Source organism: Doryrhamphus excisus, chromosome 18 (assembly GCF_030265055.1).
Source record: "Doryrhamphus excisus isolate RoL2022-K1 chromosome 18, RoL_Dexc_1.0, whole genome shotgun sequence".
NCBI lineage: Eukaryota > Metazoa > Chordata > Actinopteri > Syngnathiformes > Syngnathidae > Doryrhamphus > Doryrhamphus excisus.
This window is the reverse complement of record NC_080483.1, coordinates 17,580,458-17,603,960: the sequence shown is the minus strand read 5'-3', so window position 1 is coordinate 17,603,960 and position 23,503 is coordinate 17,580,458. Positions and strand designations below refer to the sequence as shown.

At 46.2% G+C, this 23,503-nt stretch overlaps 1 protein-coding gene across 2 annotated transcripts in view; it reads right to left on the bottom strand.

Moving 5' to 3' along the window:
- LOC131106610 (plexin-A1-like) overlaps nucleotides 1–23,503 on the bottom strand; it is a 158,973-nt gene that overhangs the window by 10,064 nt on the left and 125,406 nt on the right. For both annotated transcript variants that reach the window (XM_058055833.1, XM_058055834.1), the window contains exons 13-23: nucleotides 20,755–20,906; nucleotides 17,463–17,586; nucleotides 17,240–17,376; nucleotides 15,092–15,259; nucleotides 13,060–13,153; nucleotides 11,895–12,131; nucleotides 9,701–9,844; nucleotides 8,698–8,932; nucleotides 6,645–6,787; nucleotides 5,654–5,910; nucleotides 1,770–1,836 (exon numbers count right to left, since the gene is read on the bottom strand). In XM_058055833.1, coding sequence (XP_057911816.1) covers nucleotides 1,770–1,836; nucleotides 5,654–5,910; nucleotides 6,645–6,787; nucleotides 8,698–8,932; nucleotides 9,701–9,844; nucleotides 11,895–12,131; nucleotides 13,060–13,153; nucleotides 15,092–15,259; nucleotides 17,240–17,376; nucleotides 17,463–17,586; nucleotides 20,755–20,906 — 1,758 coding nt within the window. The remainder of the gene's footprint in view (nucleotides 1–1,769; nucleotides 1,837–5,653; nucleotides 5,911–6,644; nucleotides 6,788–8,697; nucleotides 8,933–9,700; nucleotides 9,845–11,894; nucleotides 12,132–13,059; nucleotides 13,154–15,091; nucleotides 15,260–17,239; nucleotides 17,377–17,462; nucleotides 17,587–20,754; nucleotides 20,907–23,503) is intronic.

Here is a 23,503-nt window from a genome sequence, read left to right as displayed (position 1 = left end):
ATGTTCTACCCGTGGAGGTCACGTGTTCTACCCGTGGAGGTCACGTGTTCTACCCGTGGAGGTTACGTGTTCTACCCGTGGAGGTTACGTGTTCTACCCGTGGAGGTCACGTGTTCTACCCGTGGAGGTCACGTGTTCTACCCGTGGAGGTTACGTGTTCTACCCGTGGAGGTTACGTGTTCTACCCGTGGAGGTTACGTGTTCTACCCGTGGAGGTTACGTGTTCTACCCGTGGAGGTTACGTGTTCTACCCGTGGAGGTTACGTGTTCTACCCGTGGAGGTTACATGTTCTACCCGTGGAGGTTACGTGTTCTACCCGTGGAGGTTACATGTTCTACCCGTGGAGGTTACGTGTTCTACCCGTGGAGGTTACATGTTCTACCCGTGGAGGTTACATGTTCTACCCGTGGAGGTTACGTGTTCTACCCGTGGAGGTTACGTGTTCTACCCGTGGAGGTCACATGTTCTACCCGTGGAGGTCACATGTTCTACCCGTGGAGGTCACATGTTCTACACATGGAGGTTACATGTTCTACCCATTGAGTTTACATGTTCTACCCGTGGAGTTTACATGTTCTACCCGTGGAGTTTACATGTTCTACCCATGGAGGTTACGTGTTCTACCCATTGAGTTTACATGTTCTACCCGTGGAGGTTACGTGTTCTACCCGTGGAGGTTACGTGTTCTACCCGTGGAGGTTACGTGTTCTACCCGTGGAGGTTACGTGTTCTACCCGTGGAGGTTACGTGTTCTACCCGTGGAGGTTACGTGTTCTACCCGTGGAGGCTACATGTTCTACCCGTGGAGGTTACATGTTCTACCCGTGGAGGTTACATGTTCTACCCGTGGAGGTTACATGTTCTACCCGTGGAGGTTACATGTTCTACCCGTGGAGTTTGCGTGTTCTACCCATGGAGTTTGCGTGTTCTACCCGTGGAGGTTACATGTTCTACCCGTGGAGTTTGCGTGTTCTACCCGTGGAGGTTACGTGTTCTACCCGTGGAGGTTACGTGTTCTACCCGTGGAGGTTACATGTTCTACCCGTGGAGGTTACGTGTTCTACCCGTGGAGGTTACATGTTCTACCCGTGGAGGTCACATGTTCTACCCGTGGAGGTTACGTGTTCTACCCGTGCATGGTTTCCCCCAGATAGGAGAAAACATGCTACGTTAATTGTCCCCCCCCCAATTGTCCATAGGTATGAATGTGAGTGTGAATGGTTGTTTGTCTATATGTGCCCTGGGATTGGCTGGCCACCAGTCCAGCTGGGATAGACTCCAGCACCCCTGCATCCCCTCAAGGATTAAGTGGCATAGAAAACGGATGGATGGAATATGTGAAAGTAGTACGTATAGAGTATGTATATAAAGGCATATCATTCATCATTCATGTAACGAAGGTTTAAGCTTCCATAATGCTACGTCAGAAAGCAACATATGTATATTGCTACGTACGTACGTATATAAGCATATGTTTATGCAGGTAAACACAGCCGTCGTGGCTCCACAATAATCAAGTGTGGTACACGGAGGATTGGGGAAGAAGCTTGGCAATCCACCAAGACGAGCGGCTGTGTGAACGCAGCTTCAGACGCCATAAATTCCTCCATTTGGAAGCGAGGAGCGTTGACCGAATGAAAGGCGGAGGTAAAGATAGGTAGCCGGCGGCCTCCGCCTTATCTGCCGCTGCAGCTGTGTGGGTTAGCGGGGATTTTTCTACTCCATTGCAAGTGGAATCGCTGCAAAACACGTGTGCCTGTGGATTTACCTTGAGGAACTTGTAGAGCAGGAAGGTGAACCAGTTAGTGAGCATCTTCTCCGCTACGGACTCCGTCCTGGGAAAGACAAAGACGGGAAAAAATGAATTCTCAAGGAGCGCCGTTCTCCATCTTCAAGTGTGCTGGAGCGTAAAATACGATAAAAACTAAAAGGATGGTTTCAGAAGGACGAGGATTCACTGGTTGGGAATCTCCACCTTCCCTTCCTCTCAGAGAAGACACTCATCTTCATTAGAAACACAACAATTAGCACAATTAGCGGACTTCTGTCATTAATCACCATCCTGCCATGTCATGGGGGGGATTTCCTCTCACGTGCACGCTCTCTCCGTGCACGCTCTCTCTCTCTCTCTTTTGCTCTCCGGCAAAATATCAAATCCATCAACACCGCATTAAATATCCTTATTGGATACTTCTCAGCTTCATCCTCCTTTTCTGCATGTTTCAGTAACCAGCTGGAGGTCCAACTGGGGGTGTCCAACTGGGGGTGTCTAACTGGGGGTGTCTAACTGGGGGTGTCCAACTGGGGGCGTCTAACTGGGGGCGTCTAACTGGGGGCGTCTAACCGGCATCGTCTAACTGGGGGTGTCTAACTGGGGGCGTCTAACTGGCATCACCTAACTGGGGGTGTCTAACTGGGGGTGCCTAACTGGGGGTGCCTAACTGGGGGTGTCTAACTGGGGGCGTCTAACTGGGGGCGTCTAACCGGCATCGTCTAACTGGGGGTGTCTAACTGGGGGTGTCTAACTGGCATCACCTAACTGGGGGTGTCTAACTGGGGGTGTCTAACTGGGGTGCCTAACTGGGGGTGTCTAACTGGGGGTGCCTAACTGGGGGTGTCTAACTGGGGGTGTCTAACTGGGGGTGTCTAACTGGGGGTGTCTAACTGGCGTTGCCTAACTGGGGGTGCCTAACTGGGGGTGTCTAACTGGGGGTGTCTAACTGGCATCACCTAACTGGGGGTGTCTAACTGGTGGTGTCTAACTGGTGGTGTCTAACTGGGGGTGTCTAACTGGGGGTGTCTAACTGGAGGTGTCTAACTGGGGGTGCCTAACGGGGGGTGTCTAACTGGGGGTGTCTAACTGGCATCACCTAACTGGGGGTGTCTAACTGGGGGTGTCTAACTGGGGGCGTCTAACTGGGGGTGTCTAACTGGGGGTGTCTAACTGGCATCACCTAACTGGGGGTGCCTAACTGGGGGTGCCTAACTGGGGGTGTCTAACTGGTGGTGCCTAACTGGGGGTGCCTAACTGGGGGTGTCTAACTGGGGGTGTCTAACTGGGGGTGCCTAACTGGGGGTGCCTAACTGGGGGTGCCTAACTGGCGTTGCCTAACTGGGGGTGCCTAACTGGGGGTGCCTAACTGGGGGTGCCTAACTGGTGGTGTCTAACTGGGGGTGTCTAACTGGGGGTGTCTAACTGGGGGTGCCTAACTGGCCTGACTTCCATATTGGACCATCTGCTCTGCCAGGCTGCATGAAGGTGGATGAAGGTAGAAGAATAAAACCAGGCACCAATGAAAACGACTTAGTACAAATTTGGTGTGAAACGGTTTGAAGACAGGAAAATGAAAAAGGAGGAAAGTAGGCCAAAAGCAGGCAGGTAGTGAACGCCCGTAGCAGGAAGGAGACGTGAACTCCTACGCTTGGGACGCCTCCCATTTGACTGCTGAGTGTGTTTGATGTTTGTGGAACGCTTTCTTCTCCATGGCTGTCAGCTAAATGGAGCAGATGGAAGATGGCAACGAGGAGAGGCGAGCTGGAGGACGAGAGGGGTGGATGCCCCCGGACAGAACACGCTTGTGGGCACGTGGGGGCCCGATTGGGGGGGCCATGTCATCCTTTCATTGACTGCAACCATGTGCCAGCACCCATTGTTCCAAAGTTCTCCAACATGTCCTCCGCAGATGAGCGGCGTCCTGTCCTGAATGAATACGTCCTCCCAGGGGGGTTCTTGGGAAGACCCCCAAATTGGAGAAACTTGTCTTGTCTTGTCTTGGTTCTCAGTTGAATCTCCAGAAGCTGCTGGTGTGTTTAGCAAGGACAGCATGTTGTGACCACTCCCCCCTGGAGGGGCGAGGAAAAGGCTTCACAAAGGCACTCATTTATTTGATTAGATTTTTAATTAAATATCTCTCCGGGGAGCAAGTCGGGGAAAATGGAAAAAAAACCTTTTTATGATTTCATGTCAAATTCTTACTTATTTGGGGACAGGCTAGTTCCCTAATTGTGTCTGAACTAGTTTTGGTTTTAATGTTCTCAGTCTTCATCCTAGCAACTACGTTCCTGGGCCATATTGCATCTTCATATAGAAAACCCTATTTTATATGGCAGGCATATTTATCATCAGGTGGGGGTCAAACCAGAGTCATAAAGTCGCCTGAACGCCGGCACAGGCGCCACTTCTCCATCCCTGTTGTGTTAAAGCAGCGTTGGCGTCCCACCAGAAGTATTAAATGATATTATTACATTATATTATTACATTATATTATTACATTATATTATCACATTATATGATTACATTATTACATTATATTATCACATTATATTATCACATTATATTATCACATTATATTATTACATTATATGATTACATTATATTATTACATTATATGATTACATTATATTATTACATTATATGATTACATTATATTATCACATTATATTATTACATTATATTATCACATTATATGATTACATTATATTATCACATTATATTATTACATTATATTATCACATTATATGATTACATTATATTATCACATTATATGATTACATTATATTATCACATTATTACATTATATTATCACATTATATTATCACATTATATTATCACATTATATTATTACATTATATGATTACATTATATTATCACATTATATTATTATATTATTACATTATATTATCACATTATATTATCACATTATATTATCACATTATATTATCACATTATATTATCACATTATATTATCACATTATATTATTACATTATATGATTACATTATATTATCACATTATATTATTATATTATTACATTATATTATCACATTATATTATTATATTATTACATTATATTATTATTACATACATGACACCAGATGCTGGCGTTGATGGCGTTGGCTTCTGTGTAAAAGGGAAAGGCGGCTAATGGTGGACCTTGACACCGCAACGGCACGGAAAGGCTGCACCTTCGTAGCTAACATTAGCCAATCACAGAGGCAGGATGACGCCCGTGGAAAAGTAAATGTCGGAAAGCTGGGGCGGGTGTGGAAATTCACACGTCCCCCTCCCTGGTGTGTTGATAGCAATGTCGCTGACTGACAAATATTTTATTCATCACGCATCAAGTTTTGTGGTTGTGTGATGCCGTGTTGCTATGTAAAAAGCAGTTGGGGCAGCATCCCACCTTGGCTGGGGTCTGGGTGAAAAACCAAGGTGTGTCAAACAGGTTTGGGTCGCCATGTTCCTCCATCCAACGACCTCTCGCCCACTTCTTAGGCCACTCCCCCTAAACTCACTCTTGGCCTGTATTTCACTCCTTCCGCACACCTTTGTCTTTAGCCATCCGTTCTGTCCTCTATCCTTCACCCCACCCTTGTAAATCCTCCTGGTCCCCCCCTGGACGGCCCCTCCATGCGTGCCCCCCACTGCCTTGGTGTGCATGAGCGAGAGGGGTCTGTCTGAGGGCGTCCGCCGGGAACGCGTGTGCTCAGGGGTGTAATCCTTTCTGACAGCGACAGGGTTGACAGAGAGCGGACCCGACGTCACATAAGCTTCTAAAAAGCTCCTGTGATGTCCTGCTGCCCAACGACACGCGGCGGCACCACGGCTACGCCATGAAGATGGCCGCCGCACGGAGGGAACGTTGCTGCTTACCTCCGGAGTAAGAGCTTCGGGTGATTCTTGCTCTCCAGGTTCTTGTCGATGAGGTCGGACAGGAGCTGCTTGAGGACGCCTGTAGCGTACTCCATCTCCCCCTGGAGCGCCGTCATGATGAGGGACGCCACGTTGCCGCGGTCTCGCATGGAGAAGGACCGCTGGGCCTCCAGGGTGCGGATGAAAGTCAGCAGGAAGTGTTTCTTGGTCAGCATCTGGCCGAACAATGTCAGGGCCTTCTCGACGTTAGCAGGGACCTGGAGGAGAGGGTTGGAAGGAAGAAGAAAGAACGTGGTTGAGGATGGAAGTAGAAGATAATAGGAGCAAATGTTGGCAGTAGGAGCAAACATAGTGGAACCAGAGAAAGAAACGTGGAAGACTAATATGCTGAATTACACGAGGACACATGGACTAAAGAGCCACAAGTGCAAGGCCTTTCTTCTCCAGAAGATCCACTTGTTCTTTGTCTGCTTTCATTCAGAAGAAAATCAGACAAATTGCTTTAGTTCCAGCGACATGCATCAAACTATTTATTGTCATCCTCTTTCACTTTTGGCTATTAGCATTATGCTCTCCAGTCGTTCCCACTGCTCCGTCCTTCTCCTTCACTCCTTCACCCCCCCACCCCCCCGACCCCCCCCTAAAGCCGCCTTGTGAGCTTCATGCTGTAATAAGAAATTGATCTGCCTAGTAGCTCCACTGTGGCCTGTGATTGCCTGGGTCGTACAAATGAAAATCCAATGTGGCGCTACACTGTCGCTTTGGAATATAGTTGGGAGCATGGGGCCGATATTGGGATCTTAAATGGATACCTGTCACCCCCCCCCATGTTTGCCATGAGCGCTGTGTGCCAAAGACTAAGCGATGCAGTCCAATGATGAGACATACACGGATATTGTACAGTATGACCACAAAGTCATAGAATTCATTTTGTGGGTTCACCACAGCCACACCACTCTTGTTGTCATGTGGTCTATGTACTGACCCGTACCTCCATCTCCTTGAGCACGGGATGGTCCTCGATACCGGGGAAGAGGACCCTCATGGCGTACGTGCGGTAGTCCAAGAAGGGGATCCCTGCTCCGTCCAACTCCTGGGTGAGTTCATGGATGTCCGTTTGCAGCTCGGCGAAAGCTGCACGAGACAGAAGGTAGAAAAGGAGGATCGAGGTGTGATCATCAATGCTTATGTTCCTCACACAGATCAGCTATTATAAAACTAAATAAAGTAGGTTTAGTTCCCTTATTTACAGTAAAGCTGCTTGTCTGAGGTCGCGTCCTCGTCGGCCATTTAAAAGACGCCCACACCCAAAAACGTCCAGGATAAATGACCTCAAAGTCCAGACTAACAGATGGCTTATGTCACCCTATCCCTTCATCCTCTCCTTCTTCTCTCTTTCTTCCTCTTGCTCGACTTCAAAACGACACCTTGGAGGTCACCCGTCTCTCACGATGGATGCCTGTCCTTGCTCGCATCCTTCCTGTTAGCGCTGGGATCCGATACGTCCTTTCTTCTCACCGCAGTAAATGTATATACATCCCTTCCCTTCATTTCATACACTCACTTTATAATTCTGATATGAATACATTTATTACTTCAAATACAGTAAATGTATATACGTCCCTTCATTTCATACACTCACTTTATTATTCTAATATGAATACATTTATTACTTCAAATACAGTAAATGTATATACGTCCCTTCCCTTCCCTTCATATACTCACTTTATAATTCTAATATGAATACATTTATTACTTAAAATACAGTAAATGTATATACGTCCCTTCCCTTCATTTCATACGCTCACTTTATAATTCTGATATGAATACATTTATTACTTAAAATACAGTAAATGTATATACGTCCCTTCCCTTCATTTCATACGCTCACTTTATAATTCTAATATGAATACATTTATTACTTACAATACAGTAAATGTATATACGTCCCTTCATACACTCACTTTCTAATTCTAATATGAATACATTTATTACTTAAAGCATTGGATCATATTACAAGCAAGACAAGTTGCCAGAGGGATTCCAGTTTTCTTCCTGTGTGTTGAGCAAGGCACTACTTGGGTCTCCTGAACAAAGCCCCTGTCCCGTACTGGTCTTTTTGATTGTACTGGTTAGTATTTCTGGCCTAGGGTATGCGTGTTTATGTTCTATATTCATGTAAAAATGTCTTGACTATGAATGGCGTATACTTCAAAGACCCAATATTGGATGGAATTTCCTGCGCCGCTATTCAAACGGGTTGTCCTTTTTGATGCCTGCCTCTTTAATCTGAAAGCCAGTCCAGTAAAAGCATTGTACCTTTACCACTTTTATATACCGAGTACTACATGACAAAACTTTGATTTCAAGCAAACCTGCACATCACTTTAGCAGGCACAATGCACGTTTTATTTGATCTTTAGCGAGACAGTATAGCGCTGTATGCTGATGATTATGGTTATCAGCGTTGGACTCTTTCATCCCGTCTGCCTCGCATCGCAGACGAGCGCTAACAGCATCAATCGGCACTTGCCCAATCCATGCGCTCGCCTGCCAAATTAATTTATGCTAATGTGCAAGTCTCTCGCTTTCACAACCCCCCCGCCCCCGCTTCATTTGCTGCCAGGCCCCTCCCTTCCTACCACCCTCTCGCTGTCCCACCTCCGAGTCCCGCGTCTATCCATCCTCCATCGATGCCTCGCAAGACGACCAGCCAGGCGGCTCTCAGGGTGGAGAGCCAACATCTGGCGGCTGGCTCAGATCAAAGTGCTCCTCTGGAAGCCCACCAACACCCCCCCCAACACACACACTTTTTGCTGCTGCCTAACAGCAGGGGGCGGGGGAGCGTGTGGAAGTGGAGGCAGGACTAAAATGGGTAGCGCTGTTTAATTGGGGTTGTGTTGTGTTCGAGGTAAGCGTAGCAAGGGAAACATTTGCACCAAGTTATTTCGGGACACAGGAGTTATTCCGAGAGCGAGATGAAACGCATGGAGGAGTAGAACATGCAAGGAAGGTTTTTTCCTGTTTCCACGACATATACGTACCCTCCTTGCACTCCAGGGCCACCCTGGATTCCAGGTTGTCCATCTGCAGCTGTAGCCGTTTGAGGGTGCGGTCCGCATCGCGTGACTTCCTCTTGTAAGCAATGAGCACCACGATAATAACCAGCAGGAGCAGACCGCCTCCGCCTCCGATCCCGATGATGGCGGGCAGGGTGAGAAGGCTGTCTGAGTAGATCTGCAAAGTCCCTGGTGAATATTCAAAGCCTCCAACACGAACCTGGTGCAGGGATGCGGACAGACAATGACTATTATTATTATTTGAACTACTTCATATTTGGCATACACACCAACCTAGCTTAAACTAGTTTAGGCCTAAATCCAGCCTAAATCCCTACTAATGACTTCCTCAGTCAACAGTTTGAACAATATAAACGTTACTATTGCGGTGACTAAACTGGTCTCAGCTGAGCCAATCCAAGCCTGAACTCATCCACAGACGTCACAAAAGTAGTCTTGGCCTGCCGAGGCATGGTCACAGTAAACATCACCCCCCCTATTTTTAATTCTTCAGCTGGCTTATATCTAAGAAATTCCAAATACGGAAGGCAAAAACAGACCCAGGCATCCCCACGCCCACAAGCCGTTTGGGTCCCTATTCAATATGAATCCCGTTGAAAGGCCCAGCAGTCAGCCAAGACCAATGAAAAGCCTCTAGAACAGAAATACATGTGCAAACACCCCAAGCAATATTCCAGCCAGGATGTGTGTTTGTGTGTAGATATATGAATGGCGGATAGGAAATCTACAATGACTAAAGAGATTTGGGCAAGAAAAAGAAGGAAATGGTGGAAAGAATGAAAAGGCGGGAGTGGATTGACGTACATAAAGGGGATGAACGGCTGAAATAAAATGGCAGGAAAAACAGAAGCTATTGAAAAACATCCATTTAGAGGCTTGGATAAAAGACATATTGCAACATGATGAAATTGCAACGTCCCACTCATAACAATTGGAACAATTGTGGTTCTGTGATTGGCGGACTCACCGTAACTTTGTGCTCCCCCGTCAGGTTGGGCCACTCGCACAGCAGCTGGCTTTCCGACAGCGTGAGGACACATGGCGTCTCCCCGATCAGCACCGTGTAGTTCAGCTTGCTGTTTCCAGGCGCTGCAGGAATCAGGTTACGGCCCTAAAACACAAACACAAACACTGGACTTAAACATCAGATCCATGATGGCCGACTTCGATGCAAAGCAGACGTAAAGATGCTAACTTATGACAATTTAGATCTCAGTCAAATGATGATTTATGTTTTAATAACAAACCAGAGACGTGACCAAAGAAACTATTTTATTTTACGTAACTGTAAATGCTGCTGGTTAGCGCGCAGGCCACACAGCTAGGAGACCCGAGTTCGATTCCACCCTTGGCCATCTCTGTGTGGAGTTGGCATGTTCTCCCCGTGTTTCCTCCCCCATTCCAAAAACATGCTAGGTTAATTGCCCCCCCCCCCAAATTGTCCATAGGTATGAACGTGAGTGTGAATGGTTGTTTGTCTATATGTGCCCTGGGATTGGCTGGCCACCAGTCCAGGGTGGACCCCGCCTCTCGCCCCAAGACAGCTGGGATAGGCTCCAGCACACCCGCGACCCCCATGAGGATAAGTGGTAGAAAATGAAAGACTGAATGAATGAATGAATGAATGAATGACTGAAAGACTGAAAGACTGAATGACTGAATGAATGAAAGACTAAATGACTGAATGAATGAAAGACTAAATGACTGAATGACTGAATGAATGAATGAATGAATGAATGAATGAATGAAAGACTGAATGAATGAATGAATGAAAGACTGAATGAATGAATGAATGAATGAATGAAAGACTAAATGACTGAATGACTGAATGACTGAATGAATGAAAGACTAAATGACTGAATGAATGAATGAATGAATGAATGAATGAATGAATGACTGAAAGACTGAATGAATGAATGAATGAAAGACTAAATGACTGAATGACTGAATGAATGAAAGACTAAATGACTGAATGACTGAATGAATGAAAGACTAAATGACTGAATGACTGAATGACTGAATGAATGAATGAATGAATGAATGAATGAATGAAAGACTGAAAGACTGAATGAATGAAAGACTAAATGACTGAATGAATGAAAGACTAAATGACTGAATGAATGAATGAATGAATGAATGACTGACTGAATGAATGAATGAAAGACTGAATGAATGAATGAATGAATGAATGAATGACTGAATGAATGAATGAAAGACTGAATGAATGAATGAATGAATGAATGAATGAATGAATGAATGAATGAATGAAAGACTGAATGAATGAAAGACTGAATGAATGAATGAATGAAAGACTGAATGACTGAATGAATGAATGAATGAATGAAAGACTGAATGAATGAATGAATGAATGAATGAATGAATGAAAGACTGAATGAATGAATGAATGAATGAATGAATGAAAGACTGAATGAATGAATGAATGAATGACTGTAAATCCAAAGTAGCTGCATGTTTTGTTTGGGCATCTGCTCGTTGGACCAGTCAACACATGAACCTCATTTTAAAAGGTGTCTTCATGAAGCACACATTTCTCCTCCAAAAGCGAGTCAGCAAGGGAATATCTGTCAAGGTTGAGGCTCGTATGAAAGAAAACGGCACAGAAAGAAACTAAAAGCAGGAGGATGGAGGCGGACGTGTTTACAGCTCGGAAGCAACCATCTCCAACGACTGCAGCATCCTCATCAGTGACCTTAGATGTTGATTGGAAGGTTTACGGAGCTCCAAAAGTAGCTCCGGCTTTTCAAATTGTTGACGCTAAGATACACCGACTCACCTTCGTTGAGTCATAGGTAAAGTTTGCCTTTCAAAACTTTGACAGAAAAACTTGAATAAAAAAGCAAAGCTTTGATGCGCCGCTCCAGCCAAGCCCACCATGACATTATTCACTCCGACGTAAGAGCCTTCCTCTCCTCAGAGCAGCTCTGACACAAGTCATAAACCGGGAAAGGTGATGCAAGGGAGCAGAAGGCCCAAAGGTTTATTGTACGACGGGAAGGGAGGCAAAGAGATGACAGGAGAAAACAAGAGTCAAGCAGAAGAATATCAGCTAAAAGGTGGAACGGACGTGAAGGAAAAGCAGGTAGAGAAACCCAATGAAGAACCAACGGATCAACGTTTCTAAAAGCAAAAGGCACTTTTACCTTGAGTATGAGCGGAGAGCTGGGCTTGAGCTCCAACATGCCATTGGGGCTCAGGGGCTCAAACACGGGGTCCGGGTGGTAGCTGAACGTCTCATTGACCACCAAGACGGAGTGGACGTCATCCATGATGAAGCCGATCTCGTCTGGACTGCTGCCCGCCTCAGAGAAGCCTTTGTCGGAGGCGGCCACGGAGGGGGCCAGACACACCATCACCGTGTTGTTGACGACGGTGCAATTCTACCAACAAGGGAGACAAATCACACGTGAGTGATGCCGGGCGACTGCTAATTGGCTGACAGAAAGGTAAATCATATCCCATGTGACTGCGGCGCGATAATAAGTCAGCGAGCGGTGAATACATAAGAGCGATACAAGCTTATCTCATATCGGCGAGTACGTGTCTCCGTAATTAAGAGAGTGCTGGATTAATAGCATCGGGTGTGTAAATAGTCAGAAACCCTCCGGAGTTTAACACTTAAATCAGTCATTGGATAGCAATTAAGAAAGTAAGCCTGCCAGCCACAGACTTTGTCAGCGGTAGTCACGAAAAAAAAAAATAAAAAAAAAACTGCGTTCCAAAAAAAACTATATTCATAGGTCAATCGAGAAATTAACCAAGCAAAACAGCATCGACTGCAGAGAGGGCGACAAAGTATTTGATTTGATTTTTTTTGACTATGAGCAAAATAGCCGGCGAGGGCTAAAGGTTAGCTAAGCCCCATGGTGCTATAGGTGAAAGGGGGGGGGGGTTGCTGCAGCCGCTTTATTACTGGTTGACATTTCAAAGGTTAAAGCTGCTAAAAGGAAATTCAACATCAAAAACAAACAGAAAATAGGCCCTTGGCTGCTTGACTGACAGGTCAGGTGTGTACGTCCCAGGAGGGTGGGCATCATTTGGAAATATGCTTTTCCAGAGAGAGAAAGAAAGAGAGCGAGGGAGTGTAGAAAAAAAAATAAATATGAAGTTGTAATTGAGATACTTGGGACAATTACCATTTTCACCTGAATATAAAACGCTATTTTTTCATGAAAACCACCAGTCATCTCATCTTCTGGGTCTAGAGATTCATGCAAACCGGCAAGCTTTTCTTCCGGTCACTCACACACCAGTGACTAGGAGACCACCACCACAGCTTCCAAAGTGAGTAAGCGTATGCGTCCTTACATTTACTGACTGGGCGGCTCCATACTTGGCTCTCATTTTGGGCTTTTTGATGGTCCGCAGATTGGTCCCAGTAATGGTCAACATCGTTCCTCCACTGAAACAGATGATTATGATGATTATGAACTTACAACATGTTTTCTGAATTCCTCACTTTGTATATATTATTCATACATTTGTATTACAGACAGTCTGCAAAATATACTGTGAACTGCCTACATCCCCATCGATGATGATAATCGCTTCTCCAAAGCCCCAGGCGATACTAACTTGTAGGTACTGGAATTGGTGGTATTGTGGTGGTCAGGCATATTGCGTAACCTTTACACCTGTGACCTATTCGGGTCCCGGGTGACCTATTCGGGTCCCGGGTGACCTATTCGGGCCCGTGTGACGCTGACCAACAGAGACATCAAAAACACGGGCAAACGTCCTGGTCCTCCTTGGCGCCCTGACAGCCTCTGTTGGTCTGAGATGCTTTAGCTCCTCAGCAAGTTTGGCTGATGTGAACCAGTCTGACAGCAGCTAAATAAGTTAAGAGCCAACTTCAGAACAGACCAGAACCACCGGGAGTCCCTCTAGATCAGATGTTGATACATGCTGGATTTATTAGGAGGTCTGATACAGGCAGGGACGCCATCTTTTTATTAGTAAACAGAATAGAAAACATCTTGGGGTTCTGGCGCCTCATCTGTAAATCTGGCTAGATGCTGATGAGATTGGAGGAGGAGCCAGCAGAAGAAAATGATGAGTGCAGAGGAGGCTTGGGGGCTTTGAGTGGCATTAAGGAGACTGGCGGCTGCTCGAGTGGGAATAGGATGTGGAGTTAAAAGTGTAAAGACAAAAGTGTTTGCACTAAGGAAGATCTGCAAGGGAAATTGGCACAACAGCAGCAGTAAATTCATCTTAAAAGACAGACAAAGGCGCAACAAAACATCTTTTTGTATTCGCCCGACAATGTCTTCCATTACGGAGGACATCTTGTGCATTTTGGATGAGGTCAATAGATACATTTGGTACCTTCTCAGAATGAACCACCAACCACAAGACGAGTGGTGAGATTGTAGCTGATAATAGCAAATAAAAAGCCAAGGAATCATCAACCCGGCACCATATATCATCATCATGAGCCATTATTTAGAAAGTAAGTATATAAGTATATATATATCCAGGCCATATATTTCCATTATTTTGGTAGCACGATAAATACAGTAAATAAACACATTTAGTAAGTCAGCCATAGTTTAATCAGCAACTACGATTCCATACAAATAAAAGTGAAAGCTTGGGAAATAATTGCATCGCCATTTCCTGGAACTATTGTGTACTTTTGAAGTAAACGAGAAGCATGCGAGCTCAAGGATGGAGCAGTTTCTAGTTTCTAGGTCATATTAGTGAGCATATTAGCATCGGGTCGCTCCGAGCTTTTTATTTACTTATTTTTTACACTTGACAACACAGCTTGTGTTTGCGTAAGGAAATCTTCCCATGGCTACGCAGCCTCATTTCAATACGTCAAGTAATATTTACACATAGCGTATAGCATCAAGCGGCACGCTGCTCCAGGATCCAGGAGCGCTCCTTTCCTCACAAACCTTTACTTTGCATGCCAACTAGAAACGGAATAAATAATGGCTCCTTAAAAAGAGAGATGAGGTTGAAAATTGAGAGCAATGTTTGTTTTTCCTTCGCTGCGATCCACGGAGGCACGGAGTATTGATGGAATATTACATCAATGAGCTTATACACCGGAGTCCATATTTCACTGCAGTTGCTTAGGCTCAGAAAAAAATGACATTAAATGTAAAGCGCAACCGCCATGTTGGATTAATAATGCATTGGTGCGTTTGTATCTGCTCTATAGATGCATCAAGCGGAATTGGAGATCAAACGCTGTTGATGTCAATCATGGATTTTATTCTATATTGTACAGATCATGACTCGGGTGAGGAAGAAAGGCGGGCCCTCGTGATTGGCGACTACGTACGACTTTCAGGACTCAGCTGGACTACAAATGATCTTGAGTAAGTCTTACCTGGCGATGCTCCAGTCTGGTTCAATTCTGAGGATGGTGGGATCGTCTGTGTAGTTGAACTTGACCTCCGGGTTCCTCAGCTCGGCTGAGTTGATGTCCACCATGACGGGCGTGGGACCCGGGGCTTGTCCCGCCGGGGTCACGCACACGATCTCCTTGCTGCTTCGCCTGGATTAGCAAAAGACAGGAAAGCGCTACTCTCCGATCTCGTTGTACATCTTCTATAACGACAATAACGGCCGCGCCATTAAAAGGGTTTGATGGGCAAAAACGACTAACTCAAATTATTTATTGGCTTATTATTTATTGTCAGTCTGCAATCAACGACTTAACGTGTGCAGCATTTGTTTCATGAGCCTGCCCCCCCGCCCGCCTGTCTGTCTATCTGCCCGCCAGTCCGTCCGTCCGTCCTCCCCCACCGTGCTCTCTGGAGCTGAAAGATCAGATGTGGCAGACGAGGCCGGTCGTCTCCGTGTGATGTAACTCGCCGGCGATCAGACAAGCGACCAGCTGTGACCTGCAAGAAAACTTTCAACTCCACTACAGAGGTTTATTTTTCGCTGTCCTCCCCTGTCAGGGTGGAAGCCAAGCAGGAGGGGAGTGGCCCTTAGTGGCTCCATCTGTTCCACGATATTCAAGTGCGTGGAGGTCGGGCAATTAGCATAGAAATACGCTAAATGCAGGTAGAGGCGTTTGCCTCCCGAGCTATAGCCCCCTGCAAATGTGAACTAGTTACGGAAACGGCGGGGTGGCACAGTGTGAACTTTTGAATACGAGCTGAACATGCTGATCTGTACACAATTCCTGCTTCCTCGTCTGCAGGGACGTGGACGTCCACAGAGAGATGGCAGATGATGGGGAGAAGATGAAGTGGAGCTCCATGCAGACGGCCTGCAATGACGTGATGGCCAGTCCAGATCTGCTGCACACTTACACACTTAGCCCCGTGCACACTTAGCCCCGTGCACACTTAGCCCCGTAGAATATACGTAAGAATACATATATCCGGAGATCCGTGTGGTGCATTCCTAGCAGGTGAGGACGGAATGAAAGAAGGAAGTGACAGGAAGCCGTGCCAAGGCGTCACCTGGAAGTGTGCCAATGTGTGCTGTCTTACATATTTTTGGATACAAATATACGTATGCACCATTGTACTTACTTACATACATACATACCCCCCCCCCACGGAGCATATGCAAAATCCCGGAATGTGCAATTGGCTTTTATGAATATAATCCCTGCTGTCACTCAGGATGCAAGTGAACAGCATCCTCGGTGCATTCTCAAATGGGGGGTGGGGAGGGGGGGGGGCACTGAAGAGGTGGCTGAATCTAGAAGAAAAGCAGGATTTTCCACATTCCGCTAGTCCTGTTTCCATGGCAACTATTTTCACAACACTGTCATGGCTGAGGGTGCCCGTGGTGTCACGTATGTATTTCTGACAAGGTTGCGGCCAACACAAAAGGAAGCCAACGGGGGATACAGAGCCAAAGAAAAGGAGGAAGAAGGGAAACGGGTTGCAGGGGCAGATAAGGGGATGAGTGACTCGGGGTAAATAGGTTTTGATTAAAGTTGAGGCCCTGCTGAATACAAAGACACATTAAAAAGACGGACGCATCAGTTCATTACTTTGGCTATAAAGGTTATTGCTGCTCAGCCAGGAAAGGCCAGGACTATTATGTTCACCTTTCTCACGCGTGCTACCCAGCTTTAAATTGGCCTTTGCTATGATATAAAAAGAACTTGATAGGTCCGAGCTCATTAGATGGACCGGTCACTTGTTGCCCTGGAAAAGGAAGCCCATCTAAGGAAAACAAACGCTTCACAGAATAAAAATAGAAGAATTCAAAGATTCAACTATAACCAAGAACATATCTAATGTGCAACCACCGCAAAGGTGGCGTTATCTGGAAACCCATCAACGCTTGAGGGACAAAAACACCTTAGATGTTGGCCAAAAATGAGCAAAGGTGTCCAAACTGTGCACTAGAATGTGTTCTGTGATGTTTTCTTGCAAGTACAGCAGTCTACACGTGAGTTCATCAGGAGGAGAATGACTGACTAGACCTCTTGGCGGGTGAATACACATCAAGTACTCTGATATGACAGAGGGACATAGAATACTGCATATTCAACAGATGTACTCACTTCTCAAAGCGGCAGGCATGGAGTCCGATCTTGACAAACACGGCGCTGCCCGCGTTAAGGTTGCTGCCTTCGATGGTGATCCTGGTTCCTCCGGACAGCGGCCCCGTGGACGGACTGACGTGGGTGAAGTATGGAGACTGAGAAGAAGAAGACACCCCAGAGACAACAGGTCAATGCTGGCGTCGAGACTGAAGGATCCTTATCCTAAACTAGCGACTCTTACCACAAACGTGAAGGCCTTGGTGGAGACAGCTTTGTAGTCAGGATGGATGCAGTCCCTCACACACACCTCCACTTGGGCCTCCTGCACCCGGTAGCCTGTTGCGTCATTCAGTCGACACACAATCCTGGAAAAGACACAGGAACGTGAAAGTGATGTTCATGTCGTTAGAGGCTTTCCTTTAAAGGTTCGTTTAAAGGAATCACCAAGAGTTGCTGTGAAGGAACAGGCAGCACAAAGAGCAAAAGAAAGAACGTAGAATACAAAACTAAATGTTGAAAAACAACACTGCTGTCGTTTGACATCAATTGTTTCAATAACTTAGTAAATAAAAAGAGACTAAATGTCCTATTAGTGGGAACCGTGGAGCCGTGAACCTCACATTTGGCCCGTGGCTCCGGCTGGCCAAATGAAAAGCCACTGGAGAAATGACTGAGTGGGGGGGGGCGGGGGGGCTGCAGTGGAGCCCACAGGGCAAACACTTACACGCGCACACACACCTACACACACACACACACTTACACACACACACGTGCGCTAACACACATTTCACCCAATGGAGACATGCTTGACTGTTAATTAGCCAGAGCCAACGAATGAGACAGAAAGAAAGGCCAAGAAAGACGGAAAGAAAGGGAAGGCAAGAACAAAGTACAGCCGGAGAGAGGGAGAGAGAGAGAGAGAGAGAGAGAGAGACAGCGAGCATCAGGGTTAAAGTGAGCGAGCCTGATTAATTGAACAAGCCGATATCCTCCCCATCTCCCCGAGATGAGTTATTAACTCCCGTGTTTCCAGCCTCCCAGCAGGTGGCCATGGCAACCGCGGCGCCGCTGCATTTCACGTGTGATGCGGCACACATGTACGTCCATTGTTTCCGTTTCGCCTTTCAGTTATTCCCTGGACTCCCACGAGGAGCGGTGATTAAAATGCTGGACAGCTCGGTGAGGAAGCCAAGTTGCCCAAATGAGATGCGCTTAGGTTGGGATGTTATTAAATGAAGATGTTATTAAATGGCTATAAAAGATCATGTTCATGATGAATTGACGAGAATTTCATGAATTAGATCTCACTCAATCGGCGCAGCGGAATGACACGGGACAAGGCTAAATCTATCTGGAAACTCGATATGGAAACTAATGACGCCATGTTGGTTTAGTGATGCAACAGGTAAGGCGTGCATCGTCCTAACTGCTAACAGTCACATGACAAAGAACATGCAGGTACACTGGCCAGCTGATATAAACGCTTCCTTCCAGCTGCCCCATTGCTGAATGCCTCCATGGGATGCTTTTGTGGGCTACGCCATCAGGAGGTGAACGCCACCAGGAGGTGAACGCCACCAGGAGGTGAACGCCACCAGGAGGTGAATACCATGGTTACGGGCGACTTGGTCGGGTGGTCAAGTGTAGACGTCCCATCTGACACGATGCTACAATATCTAATACAATATAATACAACATCTGCTGGAATAAAGCAAAAGCTGACACGGTGTTGTGTGGGAGTATTCTGCCCACAATGACGACTAGCAGGTAGAGTATGCCAGTCCTGGGGGGCATTTCATGGCCGGTTCGGGTCTGTTGGCCCAGGCAGAAGGAACGGTAATGCTTCAATTGACTTTCATCATGCATACAAGTCACATTGGAAGACATCACTTTGCCCCATTCCCAGGTCCGCATGTCGAAAAGGAGTCGGAGGAAGCAAAGTCTGGATTTTTATTCAACTTGCCTACCGAGTACTGAATAAGAGCAACTTGATTTTTCATCCCATTTTCATCCAGGTCTACGTGCAAATGCCCTGATCCAACTCCCCAGAGGATAAACGATGTACTCAAAGCCTTATAGCCGCTTTGTGTTCATTTGTGACATTTGTGGGTAAAAACTTATCATTTTTAAAATGATCATGAAATTTGTTTTGTGCTGACGCACCGTATTATTTTGCACTACGCTGAATTCTAACTATTTTTACTTTCTTTTCATTAAATGGACTGTTTATACAATAGCTGGCGCAAAATGACACAAAGTTGGCGTCGTCTTGGGAACCGCTTAACCGTTGCTAACGCTCCCTTTTAAATAAATGCAATTTATGAAATAAACAATATTAAAGATATTAAACAATATAAAGATATTTGAGACATTTCCTGGTCGAGGCTACCCAGTCAACAAATAAAAACACATTAAGCCTTAATTCTATACGTCTACATTGTGCTCAGCAGCGGAGCTCATTTACTGCAGCAGCTGACCTTTGACCTACGGCACCAGTCCCATAATCATGTGTCTCTTGTGCTCCAGCTCTGACAGGGTCCCAAGAATGAGGAGAAGAACTGGGCCACTAATGGCGCCGCATGGCTAACATCACTTTTAATTAGCATGACAGCTTGACCGTCAAACCCCGCCCTGTCCCGCCTCCTATGGGTGCCATGGCAACCAGCCAAGGCAGCATTACACGGACAGGAACGTGAAGGTGGTGAGGGAACATTAGAGCGCCACCGTACCCTGCACCAGGAGGATGTGGACATTGTGAGAAGGACGTAGAAGTTTCTAAATGACAAAGAAGTCATAGGCGTCTCCAAGCCATTTGGGGGCCGCCTGTCATCCCTCGCCGGAGCCGTACGCCATTTTGTTGTCCTAACTGTCAAAGCATCAAAGTCACATTTGTGATATTTCCGTCCTGGTGACAGACACAAAGAAGGCAAATCTGCCGGGACTGAAAAGTCAGCAAGTCTATCATTTGAGTACAAACGACGGCGACAGAACTGAAAATAGAATAGCGACGACACCGCCGGCTGTCACGAGCGCCCCCACCTATTTAGTCTTGATATATGCATTTATTCCCACATCTTGGCTTTGTCATCTGATTGCTTGACTAATGCGGATCGCTTTCCTAGAAGAAAACTGGACTCCACTCACGATGGCCATCGTGGTTCCGAAATTCCCAGAAAACATGATGCGTTCACACGGCAACCCTTTCATCTGGGCTTTTATGGAATATACGTATATACCCCCCCCCCCCCCCCAACGCAAATGTCATTACACTTCTGTCAGGGGGGGTTGACTTACTGTGATGAAGGGGGCTAAATGTGCTAATTCAATTGTGATTGGGCCGTAATGCTGATTGATAGTTGGGGGGGGGGGGGGGGGGGTCATGTTAAATTGGATGCCATTTGTCTTAACATTGACCTGCACTTTAAGCACTGGAATGGATTTGGAGGGCAGAGCCCCCCCTTGAGCCAAACCAGACCAGAGACAAGTCACAGCACTCGGCGTTACGTCAGCGTTAAGAGAGGATGGCGACGTACTGCTCGGCGCTGATGTACTGATCTTCTTGAGGGTTGCAGGCCACCTTTCCGATGCGGACTCCATTCTGGATGTCTTTGAACTGCAGACCCAAATTCTCCCCCGTGATGGTCAGCATGGTCCCTCCCTGTCTGGGTCCAGTCTCAGGAAGCAGCTGCACAGAGAAGCAAAGAACAGGAAATGGCGGCGCATCCATCCACGCAACTTGGAGGTCTACACCCACGGTACATAATTAGGTGGGATGAAAAAGGATAGCGGATACATTACTGCAAATCCAGCTCAGTGGAACATTCCCAACCCCGACCCGCCAACCCGCATGCGTCCACCCAGCCCTCTTTTGACCTCGGGACCATTCATCTAGCGAACACAATTACAGCACACGGTGACCTATGTTCCCTCCATTTCCCCCACGGTTCTGTGGAAGGTGTGCGGAGGTGCTAATGGCTACCCGCGACTAGCCGTGTCGCTAATCACTGCGTCATTGGACCGCAGCGCACACAATAGGCCCTCTGGTAATCAGTCATTACTAGAATAATTAGGGCCAAGGCTAATTGGATTAGAAATTGATGGGGGTGGGGTCATCTGCCGTGGTCGTCTGGGAGGAGGTTCATGGACATAAGGTGAGGAAACACTTGGACACTCCTGGACTCCAACGCAGATGGCTGGAATAGCCAAATAGTCTCTTAAACGTCTCTAATAGAGCTTTAGTATTTTATTATATAATCAGCTGTTTAAGTCATATGTGCATCGTTTTGAAATTGAAATTGTTAATGCTAATTTCTAGTGCGTATTTTCAATGTAAATTAGCATTAACATTTGTTTATGCTGATGTTCGGTTTGGCAGTGCGTGAAAGTAAAGACTTCGAGAACCTGTCTACTGAGCTAGCAAGTTGACAATGCGGCAGTGGACACGGGACGCAATAACGGACAGACCCCCAGATGGAGAACTGTAGCAAACAACGTTATATCGGGCTTGGATCATCGCATTGCAGAACTGTTAGAGCCCCAGGAAGAGAGCTTTCCTGGTACGGACAAATTGACAATATCACAAGTAGAGACCAAATCATCTTCACAGACACTTTTGGTTATTTCTCTTCAAATAATCCTGTCATTAATTTTCCAATACCTCAAATTCAAAGTGATTGGGAGTTTTATGGCTTAAGTTTCAACCCAAGATGAACATTTGTTCCAAAGCACAGGAATATTCCTCAACGCTACCGACTGCCTGTCACTGATCTTTGTAGGGAAATGATGAAGAGAAGGGCGACTGACGTCAACGAGCCATGAGGAAAGTGAGCAGAAAGCCAAACGGGAACAAAGGTAAGCAACACGCCGGCCAGGTCTGAAATGCCAAAGTGATAAAACGATGAAGTGCGACTCCAACGACATCTTTGCTTTCTCCGTGTCGGCCTTTGCTTCTTCCTCTCTCTGCTTTTGTGTCTTTTCAATTGGCTGCTTTTTCACGGTGCATGAATGCACGTGTTTGAGCAGGAGACAAAAGAATGATTGGCAGACAGTGGCGCAGCAGTCAAGAGTCTCCAGATATGGTAATCACATCTCTTTCTCTATTGGGCCAGGCTTATCAAAACACATGCAAATACAAAACTTGTCATTTCCACAACCAAACAAGCCAAACAAAAAAACAGTCTTTGATAAAAGCCGCTCGCTCCGACGCGACTCTATTCTTCCCTCGCAGTCGCCGCTTTCCTCTTCCATTCAAAGTCTCTTTTTCTCCTTCTCATCTACGACTTGTCCCGTTGTGTCGAAGGCTTTACGCCGGAGCCATTGTGGCCACCCGTGTAGCGCCGCTTAGATAACATCTACTAGTTAGCAAAGGGGAGCGATTGAGGCGGCCGGGGGCAGAGAGGGGGAGATGGTCTAAAGATGGTCTAAAGATGGTCTAAAGATGGTCTCTAAAGATGGTCTAAAGATGGTCTAAAGATGGTCTAAAGATGGTCTCTAAAGATGGTCTCTAAAGATGGTCTCTAAAGATGGTCTAAAGATGGTCTCTAAAGATGGTCTAAAGTTGGTCTAAAGATGGTCTAAAGATGGTCTAAAGATGGTCTCTAAAGATGGTCTAAAGATGGTCTAAAGATGGTCTCTAAAGATGGTCTAAAGATGGTCTAAAGATGGTCTCTAAAGATGGTCTAAAGATGGTCTAAAGATGGTCTAAAGATGGTCTAAAGATGGTCTCTAAAGATGGTCTAAAGATGGTCTAAAGATGGTCTCTAAAGATGGTCTAAAGATGGTCTAAAGATGGTCTAAAGATGGTCTAAAGACGGTCTAAAGACGGTCTACAGATGGTCTGGAGATGGTCTAAAGATGGTCTAAAGATGGTCTAAAGATGGTCTAAAGATGGTCTAAAGATGGTCTAAAGATGGTCTAAAGATGGTCTAAAGATGGTGCGAGATGGGCTTCACGGGTTTATCAGAACATTCCCTCTTCATAAATAAGATATGCAAGTATTCAATAGGCATCAGCTTCTTCTGAGAATCTCTCCCGAGGTAAGTCAAATGACATTCCCTATTGAAATCTCAGAGGCAAAGTCTTCCGATGGATTTGGGTGTTAGAAAGGGAATTGTTGCTGAACCCTGACCCCTGGCCCCAAGCGTTGCTGACTCACTGTGCATCATTTAAAATAATCCTCCATGGGGCCAAGGAGAGCTGGAAGAGGCAGATGATGAACTCAACTTGCCAGGAAATGTGCCTCACCAATAAGTTCCATCCATTCAGCATTTATAGATATTTTGT